This window comes from Salvelinus fontinalis, unplaced genomic scaffold (genome assembly GCF_029448725.1).
Source record: "Salvelinus fontinalis isolate EN_2023a unplaced genomic scaffold, ASM2944872v1 scaffold_1529, whole genome shotgun sequence".
NCBI classification, from domain to species: Eukaryota; Metazoa; Chordata; class Actinopteri; order Salmoniformes; family Salmonidae; genus Salvelinus; species Salvelinus fontinalis.
This window is the reverse complement of record NW_026601738.1, coordinates 1-13,937: the sequence shown is the minus strand read 5'-3', so window position 1 is coordinate 13,937 and position 13,937 is coordinate 1. Positions and strand designations below refer to the sequence as shown.

The 13,937-nt window shown below is 48.1% G+C and overlaps 1 protein-coding gene across 1 annotated transcript; it reads left to right on the top strand.

Annotated features, from left to right (window-relative positions):
* Positions 1-149: 149 nt before the first annotated feature.
* LOC129849550 (tomoregulin-2-like) lies at positions 150-6,579 on the top strand. The gene is made up of 8 exons (XM_055916374.1): positions 150-718; positions 3,755-3,861; positions 4,618-4,747; positions 4,832-4,879; positions 4,968-5,061; positions 5,379-5,527; positions 5,705-5,963; positions 6,417-6,579. Exons 1-8 carry the CDS (start codon positions 538-540, stop codon positions 6,511-6,513), a joined length of 1,065 nt encoding a protein of 354 aa, XP_055772349.1. The 5' UTR covers positions 150-537; the 3' UTR covers positions 6,514-6,579.
* Positions 6,580-13,937: the final 7,358 nt, after the last annotated feature.

Here is a 13,937-nt window from a genome sequence, read left to right as displayed (position 1 = left end):
CATGCACACACACACACATACGCACACACACACATACACATTCACACCCATCTCGTAAACCAATCGCAGTTCTAGGATATCCTTGGCACCTCCTCCCCTGCTAGGCAACTAATCGCGCAGACATCACAGGCATTAGCCTGTCACATCTCCACTGAGTGACAGTGACACCAATAGGAAACCATCTGAAGAGTTACAACCTACTGCCAAACAGTCCTGAGTACTGGCTCAACCACACGATTACAAGACTTTCATTTCAGGATTCTCTCTCTCTCTCTCTCTCTCTCTCTCTCTCTCTCTCTCTCTCTCTCTCTCTCACACTCACTCACTCACTCACTCACTCACAGACACACACACACTCACTCACACACAGCGCATGGGACCATTTCAAACCACCAGCAGCAACTCAGACCTGTATAGCCTCCGTTGGGACGCCGCACCGCAGACTCCCTCGGTGTGGGAAAATGTGTGTTCTCCCTCGGCTGACCTCCATCCCAGACCAAAAGCCACCGGAGAGAGTGTGCAACTCCTGCCCATGAGATGCATCTCCGAGCAGGGCGTCACGAGCGCAGACGCCCACCGTCGTGGATATGGACAAGGTTTGACCGGGTTTGGCTCGCTGCCATGGCGGTTGTGATGTGGATACCGATGAGACCGCTCCAAGCTTTTCCCACCGCTTCCCTCAGCCACTGTCAGACACCTACCGGCTGGAACTGCTCTGGTAAACTACAACAACAACACGTGTTGACTTGCAGGAAGTATAGATACATGAAGGTGAAATGTTAATGAGAGTTGTGTCTGACTGGGGAGTGGGAGGGATCAGTCTGACTGAGGAGTGGGAGGGATCTGTCTGACTGAGGAGTGGGAGGGATCTGTCTGACTGAGGAGTGGGAGGGATCTGTCTGATTGAGGAGTGGGTGGGTGGGTATGATCTGTCTGACTGAGGAGTGGGAGGGATCTGTCTGACTGAGGAGTGGGAGGGATCTGTCTGACTGAGGAGTGGGAGGGATCTGTCTGACTGAGGAGTGGGAGGGATATGTCTGACTGAGGAGTGGGAAGGATCTGTCTGACTGAGTAGTGGGAGGGATCTGTCTGATTGAGGAGTGGGTGGGTGGGATCTGTCTGACTGAGGAGTGGGAGGGATCTGTCTGACTGAGGAGTGGGAGGGATCTGTCTGATTGAGGAGTGGGTGGGTGGGATCTGTCTGACTGAGGAGTGGGAGGGATCTGTCTGACTGAGGAGTGGGAGGGATCTGTCTGACTGAGGAGTGGGAGGGATCTGTCTGACTGAGGAGTGGGAGGGATCTGTCTGACTGAGGAGTGGGTGGGTGGGATCTGTCTGACTGAGGAGTGGGAGGGATCTGTCTGATTGAGGAGTGGGTGGGTGGGATCTGTCTGACTGAGGAGTGGGAGGGATCTGTCTGACTGAGGAGTGGGAGGGATCTGTCTGATTGAGGAGTGGGTGGGTGGGATCTGTCTGACTGAGGAGTGGGAGGGATCTGTCTGACTGAGGGAGTGGGGAGGGATCTGTCTGATTGAGGAGTGGGGGGGATCTGTCTGATTGAGGAGTGGGAGGGATCTGTCTGATTGAGGAGTGGGAGGGATCTGTCTGACTGAGGAGTGGGAGGGATCTGTCTGATTGAGGAGTGGGTGGGTGGGATCTGTCTGACTGAGGAGTGGGAGGGATCTGTCTGACTGAGGAGTGGGAGGGATCTGTCTGATTGAGGAGTGGGTGGGTGGGATCTGTTTGACTGAGGAGTGAGAGGGATCTGTCTGACTGAGGAGTGGGTGGGATCTGTCTGACTGAGGAGTGGGTGGGATCTGTCTGACTGAGGAGTGGGTGGGTGGGATCTGTCTGACTGAGGAGTGGGTGGGATCTGTCTGACTGAGGAGTGGGTGGGATCTGTCTGATTGAGGAGTGGGTGGGTGGGATCTGTCTGACTGAGGAGTGGGAGGGATCTGTCTGATTGAGGAGTGGGTGGGTGGGATCTGTCTGACTGAGGAGTGGGAGGGATCTGTCTGACTGAGGAGTGGGAGGGATCTGTCTGACTGAGGAGTGGGAGGGATCTGTCTGATTGAGGAGTGGGAGGGATCTGTCTGATTGAGGAGTGGGAGGGATCTGTCTGATTGAGGAGTGGGAGGGATCTGTCTGACTGAGGAGTGGGAGGGATCTGTCTGATTGAGGAGTGGGTGGGTGGGATCTGTCTGACTGAGGAGTGGGAGGGATCTGTCTGACTGAGGAGTGGGAGGGATCTGTCTGATTGAGGAGTGGGTGGGTGGGATCTGTTTGACTGAGGAGTGAGAGGGATCTGTCTGACTGAGGAGTGGGTGGGATCTGTCTGACTGAGGAGTGGGTGGGATCTGTCTGACTGAGGAGTGGGTGGGTGGGATCTGTCTGACTGAGGAGTGGGTGGGATCTGTCTGACTGAGGAGTGGGTGGGATCTGTCTGACTGAGGAGTGGGTGGGTGGGATCTGTCTGACTGAGGAGTGGGTGGGTGGGATCTGTCTGACTGAGGAGTGGGTGGGATCTGTCTGACTGAGGAGTGGGTGGGTGAGATCTGTCTGACTGGGGAGTGGGTGGGTGGGATCTGTCTAACTGAGGAGTGGGTGGGATCTGTCTGACTGAGGAGTGGGTGGGTGAGATCTGTCTGACTGAGGAGTGGGTGGGTGAGATCTGTCTGACTGAGGAGTGGGTGGGTGGGATCTGTCTGATTGAGGAGTGGGTGGGTGGGATCTGTCTGACTGAGGAGTGGGTGGGATCTGTCTGACTGAGGAGTGGGAGGGATCTGTCTGACTGAGGAGTGGGTGGGTGTGCATGTAATCAGGTTGTACCATGTATTATCAGTGGTAGGCAATGGGACTGATTCTCCTATCTGGATCCCTCTATAGGACACAATTACGTACAACCCCATTGCAACCCCATCTTGTAACAAGTAGGCTAACAGACACACACACTAATCCACATGTTGAGCTCTCTGTTGAATAAATATTGTTTATAAATCTGGAGCTTCCTAAAGGTTGAATAGATATAACCGATTAGGAGATAGACTGAAGAAACCTCTCCTCTACTGAGGAGTTGGACTGAAGAAACCTCTCCTCTACTGAGGAGATGGACTGAAGAAACCTCTCCTCTACTGAGGAGATGGACTGAAGAAACCTCTCCTCTACATGAGGAGATGGACTGAAGAAACCTCTCCTCTACTGAGGAGATGGACTGAAGAAACCTCTCTTCAGCTGGACTCAAGCTCAGGACGACAGGATGGAAATAAGCACCAACACAGCTTGAACCAGGTGCGGACCCTACATCAGATTGACAGCTAGGATGGGCTGAAGGACTAAGTAAAAGTTGTTGAATGTCAACAGTTGCAGATGACTTCAAATAAACCAGTCTTGTTGCCTTGTCCTCTTCCTCCCCCTCTTCCAGCCCTGTGTGTCCTTCCCAAAATGTGGTCGTTCCTACTCTCCTCTGTTCCTCTCCTCCTCCTCGCTCCCCCGTTCCTTGGAGGAGGGAGCCAGAACTAACGGGAAGTAAAAATACCCCAGTAATGGTGCTGCTATTCTGGCCCCACCATCTGTTTTACAGAGGACACACCGTAGGCGAGACACACACGGGCAGCAGTTACCACAGCCCTGGGCTCCAGTGGAGCGTGAACAAGGCACAAACAAGGCCACTGGAAGACATGTTGGATCTATGGTGGGTCCTCAGAGAGCCATTGTGGATCTATGGTTGATCCTCTTTCTATCTGTCTCTGTGTAGATTCAGAGGAGAGGGACTCTGTCTTCCAGTGTGACACAGACTCCTGTCAGTATGACGGGGAGTGTCTAAAGATAGCAGAGGCCATGACCTGCATCTGTGACTTTAAGGTAAGCATCTCTCTCTCTCTGTGTGTGTTTCTCTTTCTCTCTGTCTCTTCTTCCCTATTTCCTCTCACTCTCTTTCCTTTGAGGCATCTCTGTCGTCTTGTATTTTTACTCTGAGTGGACAAAGCCTCTCTGTGTTGCAACACCAGTCACATTGCTCCTATTTAACACACACACACACACACACACACACACACACACACACACACACACACACACACACACACACACACACACACACACACACACACACACACACACACACACACACACACACACACACACACACACACACAGTGTTCATATCAATTTGTACACTACAGTAAAGTAAGCAACATCAGTACATCTCCATGAATGTGTGCCATAAAGAAGCAGATATGAAACACTCTTGTGGTCGCTGAAGATATACATCAATAAAGTTCAGTTTAACATATCAATGAAAGCTCTCTGTCTCTGTCTCTCTCTGTCTCTCTCTGTCTCTCTCTGTCTCTCTCTCTCTCTCTCTCTCTCTGTCTCTGTCTCTGTCTCTCTCTCTGTCTCTGTCTCTCTCTCTCTCTCTCTCTCTCTCTCTCTCTCTCTCTGTCTCTGTCTCTGTCTCTCTCTCTCTCTCTCTCTCTCTCTCTCTCTCTCTCTCTCTCTCTCTCTCTCTCTGTCTCTCTCTCTCTCTCTCTCTGTCTCTCTCTCTCTCTCTCTCTCTCTCTGTCTCTCTCTCTCTCTCTCTCTCTCTCTGTCTCTCTCTCTCTTTCTCTCTCTCTGCAGTGTAGTGCAGATTATTCCCCGGTGTGTGGTTCCAACAATCACAGATATCAGAACGAGTGTTTTCTGAGACGGGAAGCCTGTCAGCTTCAGACGGAGATACACACTGCATCTCTGGGCCCTTGTCCTACAGGTACCACTAGTTTGGGGTCTCCTCCACTGGAATGTCTTACTGCGGAATGTGACCTGAATCTGAATATATCATGTTCTCTTGCAGACGCTGGTTCAGGATCAGGTGATGGTGGCGAAAGTGTTTCTGTCCCAGGTCTGAATTATTATCTACACGCATTTACACACGTGACCATACACAGGTTACCACAAACACACACACAACAACAATCTCTCTCTGTTAGAGAGTTCTGGAGAGGCTGGTGTGGGACAGAGGGACTCGTCCTGTGAGATGTGTCAGTTTGGATCGCAGTGTGACGAAGACGCAGAAGATGTATGGTGAGAGAGGGATGGGAGGAGGGAGAGAGGAGATGGAGGGGGAAGAGGGAGAAGAGGGACAGAGGGGGAGAGGAAGGAGGAAAGGAAAAAGTGGGAGGAGGCAGGAAGGGAGAGAGGGAGACAACGGATGGAGAGGAAGGGGGAGGAGAGGAGAGAGATTGGTGTAGAATTTCAGTAATGGACAATGTGGATGTGAGACAGCATTAAATATGTAGGAACTTAGCAATTACCCTGTGTGCATTAATACAGGAAGAACATGAATACACACACACACACACACACACACACACACAGTACTGAGTCTCGTCTCTCCCTAGGTGTGTGTGTAACATCGACTGTTCCCACATCAGTTTCAACCCTGTGTGTGCTTCGGACGGCCGTTCCTATGACAACCCCTGTCAGGTAAAGGAGGCCTCGTGTCAGAGACAGGAGAGGATCGAGGTCACACACCTGGGCCACTGCCACGGTACACAAACACACACACACACACACATACCTCACACACACGCGCGCGCGTGCGCAACACACACACACACACACACAAGTTCCATTAGAACCACAAAATGTAGAAAAGCAATGTTTTATAAATAAAGACAAGCTACACATGTCATTGTGTGAAATATCAGTTGTGCTCTTTTCTCAGGGGAGGGGGGCGTGTACATCCCCTGTCCTTCCCGCTACAGGAACTACTGTCTCCATGGAGACTGTCAATACCCTGACAACCTGGGCCCGCCCTCCTGTAGCTGCCATGCAGGGTTCAGCGGGCCCCAGTGTGAGCAGAAGGACTACAACGTTCTGTTTGTGGTTCCTGGTTCTGGAAAGACCCGCTATGTTCTCATCGCCTCCGTCATCGGAGCGCTGCAGATCACCATTATCACCCTGGTGGTGCTGTGTGTCACAAGGTCAGTACACACACACTTACACACACACACTTACACACACTGTTTAGATTGCTCATCAAAGTTGACCATCCCGCTTTGTGACACAACTCTCTAATTTATTTGGATTCTGCTCTGCCTGTTGTTCTTGTTGTTTTGATTGTGTTTAATGCTGCTGTTGTTGGTGTTGTTGTTTTGACTGTTGTTGTTTGACTGTTTGTGTTGTTGCTGTTGTTGGTGTTGTTGTTTTGACTGTTGGTGTTGTTGCTGTTGTTGTTGTTGTTTTGTCTGTTGTTGGTGTTGTTGTTTTGACTGATGGTGTTGTTGCTGTTGTTGTTGTTGTTGTTTTGTCTGTTGTTGGTGTTGTTGTTTTGACTGATGGTGTTGTTTTGACTTTTGTTGGTGTTGTTTTGAATGTTGTTGTTATTGTTGTTTTGACTGTTACTGTTGTTTTGACTGTTGTTATTTCTCTGCCAGGAAGTGCCCTGGGAAGAAGAGGAAGTCTGTCCAGAAGCAGAGTGGGGCTCTGTACGATACAGACAGCACGCTCCGCACTGCTACTCTTCCCATCTGACACACCACATATACAGTTGGAGTCGGAAGTTTACATACACCCTAGCAAAATACATTTTAACTCAGTTTTTCACAATTCCTAAAACTTAATCAGAGTAAAAATTCCCTGTCTTAGGTCAGTTAGGATCACCACTTTATTTTAAGAATATGAAATGTCAGAATAATAGTAGAGAGAATAATTTATTTCAGCTTTTATTTCTTTCATAACAATCCCAGTGGGTCAGAAGTTTACATACACTTAACTAGTATTTGGTAGCATTGCCTTTAAATTGTTTAACTTGGGTCAAATGTTTCGGGTAGCCTTCCACAAGCTTCCCACAATAAGTTGGGTGAATTTTGGCCCATTCCTCCTGACAGAGCTGGTGTAACTGTCAGGTTTGTAGGCCTCCTTGCTCGCACACGCTTTTCAGTTCTGTCCCAACATTTTCTATGGGATTGAGGTCAGGGCTTTGTGACGGCCACTAATACCATGACTTTGTTGTCCTTAAGCCATTTTGCCACAACTTTGGAAGTATGCTTGGGGTCATTGTCCATTTGGAAGACCCATTTGCGACCAAGCTTTAACTTCCTGACTGATGTCTTGAGATGTTGCTTCAATTTCTCTATATCATTTTCCCTCCTCATGATGCCATCACTTTTGTGACGTGCACCAGTTCCTCCTGCAGCAAAGCACCCCCATAACATGATGCTGCCACTCCACTCCTTCATGGTTGGGATGGTGTTCTTCAGCTTGCAAGCCTCCCCTTTTTCCTCCAAACATAACGATGGTCATTATGGCCAAACAGTTCTATTTTTGTTTCATCAGACCAAAGGACATTTGTCCGAAAGTACGATATTTGTCCCCATGTGCAGTTGCAAACCGTAGTCTGGCTTTTTTTATGGTGGTTTTGGAGCAATGGCTTCTTCCTAGCTGAGCGGCCTTTCAGGTAATGCCGATATAGGACTCGTTTTACTGTGGATAAAGATACTTTTGTACCTGTTTCCTCCAGTATCTTCACAAGGTCTTTTGCAGTTGTTCTGAGATTGATTTGCACTTTTCGCACCAAAGTACATTCATCTCTAGGAGACAGAACGCGTCTCCTTCCTGAGCAGTATGACGGCTGCGTGCACCCATGGTGTTTATACTTGCATACTATTGTTTGTACAGATGAACGAGGTACCTTCAGGCGTTTGGAGATTGCTCCCAAGGATGAACCAGACTTGTGGCGGTCTACAATGTATTTTCTGAGGTCTTGGCTGATTTCTTTTGATTTCCCCATGATGTCAAGCAAAGAGGCACTGAGTTTGAAGGTAGGCCTTGAAATACATCCACAGGTACACCTCCGATTGACTCAAATTATGTCAATTAGCCTATCAGAAGCTTCTAAAGCCATGACATCATTTTCTGGAATTTTCCATTTTCCGTGATGAAATAAATAAAAGCTGAAATAAATAATTCTCTCTACTACTATTCTGACATTTCACATTCTTAAAATAGAGTGGTGATCCTAACTGACCTAAGACAGAGAATTTTCACTAGGATAAAATGGCAGGAATTGTGAAAAACTGAGTTTAAATGTATTTGGCTAAGGTGTATGTAAACATCCGACTTCAACTGTATATACACACAGACAACACAGACAGCGCGCGCCGCACTGCTACAAGCCTCATCTAACACATATGGCACAGACAGCACACGCTGCTTGCCACACACTTACCACTACCCACAAACCCCCTCTGTTCACTCATCTAATCCGACCCATACTCTTCCAAACTTACTAAGTGTCTCAACTTGCCAAAATGGTCCAGACCTCTTTGCAGACGCAGGACACTAGTTGACTATGAAAGCTGTAGAGGTTTAGGATTGATAATGACCTGAGGACTCACTGAAGACAAACTGTGAGGAGGAAACACGATGGGACTACTTGACTGTTAGTATTGTAATATCTATAGGCTCGGATGGACTTTAACGTGGAACAATGAGGATGATGATGATGTTACCCTTTTTCAATCATGTGAATAAATTATTTATACCACCGTTCGTGTGTGTGTCTGTTTTATGTGTGTGTGTGTGTGTGTGTGTGTGTGTGTGTGTGTGTGTGTGTGTGTGTGTGTGTGTGTGTGTGTGTGTGTGTGTGTGTGTGTGTGTGTGTGTGTGTGTGTGTGTGTGTGTGTGTGTGTGTGTGTGTGTGTGTGTGTGTATATATATATAAGGGGCAGATGGAGAGAGGTGTTGTGTGTCCACTGTCTGACAGTTTTGAGGAGCGGAGCGGTCGATGTCTAGAGTGCTCCTCAGCTATTACCCAGAAATCAATGCTGCCACGCCAGCCGTCAGCACAGATGCTGCTAGAACACCAGAGAGCTGTCACACAACATCAGAGGTGTGTGTCTGGTGTGTGTATGTATGTATGTGTGTGTGTGTATGTGCACTCAACAGCAGACTATCTGACTCCACTGCTCTTTCATCCACTTCAGGAATTGGAGGGAGAGGTTGTGTGTGTGTGTGTGTGTGTGTGTGTGTGTGTGTGTGTGTGTGTGTGTGTGTGTGTGTGCGTGCATGCGTGCGTGCGTGCGTGCGTGCGTGCGTGCGTGCGTGCGTGCGTGCGTGCGTGCGTGTGTGTGTGTGTGTGTGTATTGATGTGTCAGGTGTTGGTGTGGTGTGTCTGAGCTGCACTGACTCAATCTGACCAATAGATGGTAGTATTTTCCTCTGGTCTAAACCAATTGGTCTGTTTCTTCAGATTATTTTTAAAACATTTATTTCACCTTTATTTAACCAGGTAGGCAAGTTGAGAACAAGTTCTCATTTACAATTGTGACCTAGCCAAGATAAAGCAAAGCAGTTCGACATATATAACAACACAGAGTTACACATGGAGTAAAACAAACATACAGTCAATAATACAGTAGAAAAATAAGTCTATATACAATGTGAGCAAATGAGGTGAGATAAGGGAGGTAAAGGCAAAAAAAAGGCCATGGTGGCGAAGTAAATACAAAATAGCAAGTAAAACACTGGGATGGTAGATTTGCAGTTGAAGAATGTGCAACGTACAGATAGAAATAATGGGGTGCAAAGGAGCTAAATAAATAAATAAATAAATACAGTAGTGGGAGAGGTAGTTGTTTAGGCTAAATTATAGATGGGCTATGTACAGGTGCAGTAATCTGTGAGCTGCTCTGACAGCTGGTGCTTAAAGCTAGTGAGGGAGATAAGTGCTTCCAGTTTTAGTTATTTTTGTAGTTCATTCCAGTCATTGGCAGCAGAGAACTGGAAGGAGAGGCGGCCAAAGGAAGAATTGGTTTTGGGGGTGACCAGAGAGATATACCTGCTGGAGTGCGTGCTACAGGTGGGTGCTGCTATGGTGACCAGCGAGCTGAGATAAGGGGGGGCTTTACCTAGCAGGGTCTTGTAGATGACCTGGAGCCAGTGGGTTTGGCGACGAGTATGAAGCGAGGGCCAGCCAACGAGAGCATACAGGTCGCAGTGGTGGGTAGTATATGGGGCTTTGGTGACAAAACGGATGGCGCTGTGATAGACTGCATCCAATTTATTGAGTAGGGTATTGGAGGCTATTTTGTAAATGACATCGTCGAAGTCGAGGATCGGTAGGATGGTCAGTTTTACAAGGGTATGTTTGGCAGCATGAGTGAAGGATGCTTTGTTGTGAAATAGGAAGCTAATTCTAGATTTAACTTTGGATTGGAGATGTTTGATGTGAGTCTGGAAGGAGAGTTTACAGTCTAACCAGACACCTAGGTATTTGTAGTTGTCTACATATTCTAAGTCAGAACCGTCCAGAGGGTGATGTTGGACGGGCAGGCAGGTGCAGGCAGCGATCGGTTGAAGAGCATGCATTTAGTTTTACTTGTATTTAAGAGCAATTGGAGGCCACGGAAGGAGAGTTGTATGGCATTGAAGCTCGTCTGGAGGGTTGTTAACACAGTGTCCAAAGAAGGGCCAGAAGTATACAGAATGGTGTCGTCTGCGTAGAGGTGGATCAGAGAATCACCAGCAGCAAGAGCGACATCATTGATGTATACAGAGAAGAGACTCGGTCCAAGAATTGAACCCTGTGGCACCCCCATAGAGACTACCAGAGGCCTGGACAACAGGCCCTCCGATTTGACACACTGAACTCTATCAGAGAAGTAGTTGGTGAACCAGGCGAGGCAATCATTTGAGAAACCAAGGCTATCGTGTCTGCCGATGAGGATGTGGTGATTGACAGAGTCGAAAGCCTTGGCCAGGTCAATGAACACGGCTGCACAGTATTGTTTCTTATCGATGGCGGTTAGGATATCGTTTAGGACCTTGAGCGTGGCTGAGGTACACCCATGACCAGCTCTGAAACCAGATTGCATAGTGGAGAAGGTATGGTGGGATTCGAAATGGTCGGTAATCTGTTTGTTGACTTCGCTTTCGAATACCTTAGAAAGGCATGGTAGGATAGGATAGATATAGGTCTGTAGCAGTTTGGATCAAGAGTGTCCCCCCCCCTTTGAAGAGGGGGGTGACCACAGCTGCTTTCCAATCTTTGGGAATCTCAGACGACACGAAAGAGAGGTTGAACAGGCTAGTAATAGGGGTTGCAACAATTTAGGCAGATCATTTTAGAAAGAAAGGGTCCAGATTGTCTAGCCCGGCTGATTTATAGGGGTCCAGATTTTGCAGCTCTTTCAGAACATCAGCTGACTGGATTTGGGAGAAGGAGAAATGGGGAAGGCTTGGGCGAGTTGCTGTGGGGGGTGACACTTTACAGTGTCCCAGAACTTTTTTGAGTTTGTGTTGCAGGAAGCAAATTTCTGCTTGAAAAAGCTAGCCTTGGCTTTTTTAACTGCCTGTGTATATTGGTTTCTAGCTTCCCTGAAAAGTTGCATATCACGGAGAGTGTTCGATGCTAATGCAGAACGCCATAGGATGTTTTTGTGTTGGTTAAGGGCAGTCAGGTCTGGAGAGAACCAAGTGCTATATCTGTTCCTGGTTCTAAATTTCTTGAATGGGCTTATTTAAGCTGGTGGGAAGGCATTTAAAAAAAATAACCAGGCATCCTCTACTGACAGGATGAGATCAATATCCTTCCAGGATACCCCGGCCAGGTCGATTAGAAGATCAAGATCAAATCGAATTAAATCAGATTGTATTGGTCACATACAAGTGTTTAGCAGATGTTGTTGTGGGTGTAGCGAAATGCTTGTATGAAAAAAAGCAGGATCAAGGAGTTAGCCTGCTAAATTTCCTAAATATATATATATATATATACATTTTCTTTATTTTCTTTATTTTATATTTATTATTTATTTTTACTATTTTCTACATTGTAGAACAATAGTGAAGAAATCAAAATAATACATGTGGAATCATGTATTGTTTTAAGCAAAGCAAAATATATTTTATATTTCAGATTCTTCAAAGTAGCTACCCTTTACATTGATGACAGCTTTGTCCCCTCTTGGCATTTTCTCAACCAGCTTCACCTGGAATGCTTTACCAACAGTCTTGAAGGAGTTCCCACATATGCTGAGCACTTGTTGGCTGCTTTTCCTTCAACTCATCCCAAAGCATCTCAATTTGGTTGAGGTCGGGGGATTGTGGTGGCCAGGTCATCTGATGCAGTATTCCATCACTCTCCTTCTTGGTGAAATAGCCCTTACACAGCCTGGAGGTGTGTTGGGTCATTGTCCTGTTGAAAAAAAAATGACAGTCCCACTAAGCGCAAACCAGATGGGATGGCGTATTCCTGCAAAATGCTGTGGTAGCCATGCTGGTTAAGTGTGACTTGAATTCTAAATAAATCATCACACACATATAAAATATATGCATATATATATATAGTTTCCTTTATTCTTTTCCACTAACCCTACCACCCTTCCTCTACTTGGAGTAAACTGTTGAACAACAACACTTAGGCTTCTAAGTGTGTGTTTGCATGTTCTTCTCTGTGTTCATGTTTGCTGCGTATGTGTGTGTGTGTGTGTGTGTGTGTGTGTGTGTGTGTGTGTGTGTGTGTGTGTGTGTGTGTGTGTGTGTGTGTGTGTGTGTGTGTGTGTGTGTGTGTGTGTGTAGTGTGTGTGTGGTGTGTGTGTGTGGTGTATGTGTGTGTGTGTGTGTGTGTGTGTGTGTGTGTGTGTGTGTGTGTGTGTGTGTGTGTGTGTGTGTGTGTGTGTGTGTGTGTGTGTGTGTGTGTGTGTGTGTGTGTGTGTGTGTAGTGTGTGTGTGGTGTGTGTGTGTGGTGTATGTGTGTGTGTGTGTGTGTGTGTGTGTGTGTGTGTGTGTGTGTGTGTGTGTGTGTGTGTGTGTGTGTGTGTGTGTGTGTGTGTGTGTGTGTGTGTGTGTGTGTGTGTGTGTGTGTGTGTGTGTGGTGTGTGTGTATGGTGTATGTGTAACCCTATTACAGAGTCCTGTGTAAACTCAGGTGAGGGTGGAAACTGCAGCGATAGTCGTAGGAGGGTCATGTTGGGAATTCCTGGCATTCCTGACACAACACACACACACACACACACACACACACACACACACACACACACACACACACACACACACACACACACACACACACACACACACACACACACACACACACACAGCTGTGTTCCTGACATTGGAGCAAGCAACTTCCTAGTTCACTCCGCAGCCTGTTTTCTGTAATCCACCCACCCATCCTCTCTCCTTTGCTCCCTCCACCTCACCCCTTACCTTGGTATTCCTACCATTCCTTTCCATACATCCTTCCATACATCCTATATCCTTCTTACTGCCCTCCTTCCTTCACCTCCCCTACCCTCTCCTCTCCTCCTCCTCCCACCTCCCCTCCCCTCTCCTTCTCCACCATGCCAGTTATAATGTTGTCCTCTTCTCCCAGCAGCTCGAGGCTCAGCACAGATGTTCTTGTTTATCTGAACTTTATCTTCCTCCCCTCCTCCCCTCCTTCCCTGCTTCCCTCCTTCCCTGCTTCCCTCCTCCCCTGCTTCCCTCCTTCCCTGCTTCCCTCCTCCCCTCCTTCCCTCCTTCCCTGCTCCCCTCCTTCCCTCCTCCCCTCCTTCCCTCCTCTCTTCATCCCCTCCTTCCCTGCTTCCCTCCTCCCCTCCTTCCCTCCTCCCCTCCTTCCCTGCTTCCCTCCTCCCCTCCTTCTCTCCTCCGCTCCTTCCCTCCTTCCCTGCTTCCCTGCTTCCCTCCTCCCCTCCTTCCCTCCTCCCCCCTTCCCTCCTCTCTTCCTTCCCTGCTTCCCTCCTCTCTTCCTCCCTCCTTCCCTCCTCTCTTCCTTCCCTCCTTCCCTGCTTCCCTGCTTCCCTCCTCCCCTCCTTCCCTCCTTCCCTCCTCTCTTCCTCCCCTCCTTCCCTCCTCCCCCCTTCCCTCCTCTCTTCCTTCCCTGCTTCCCTCCTCTCTTCCTCCCTCCTTCCCGCCTCTCTTCCTCCCCTCCTTCCCTGCTTCCCTCCTCTCTTCCT

Coding starts and splice junctions, on each gene's coding strand:
- LOC129849550 (XM_055916374.1), top strand. CDS start 538: ATGCATCTCCGAGCAGGGCGTCACGAGCGCAGACGCCCACCGTCGTGG. Junction 3,862..4,617: donor CCTGCATCTGTGACTTTAAG/GTAAGCATCTCT, acceptor CTCTCTCTGCAG/TGTAGTGCAGATTATTCCCC. Junction 5,528..5,704: donor ACACCTGGGCCACTGCCACG/GTACACAAACAC, acceptor CTCTTTTCTCAG/GGGAGGGGGGCGTGTACATC.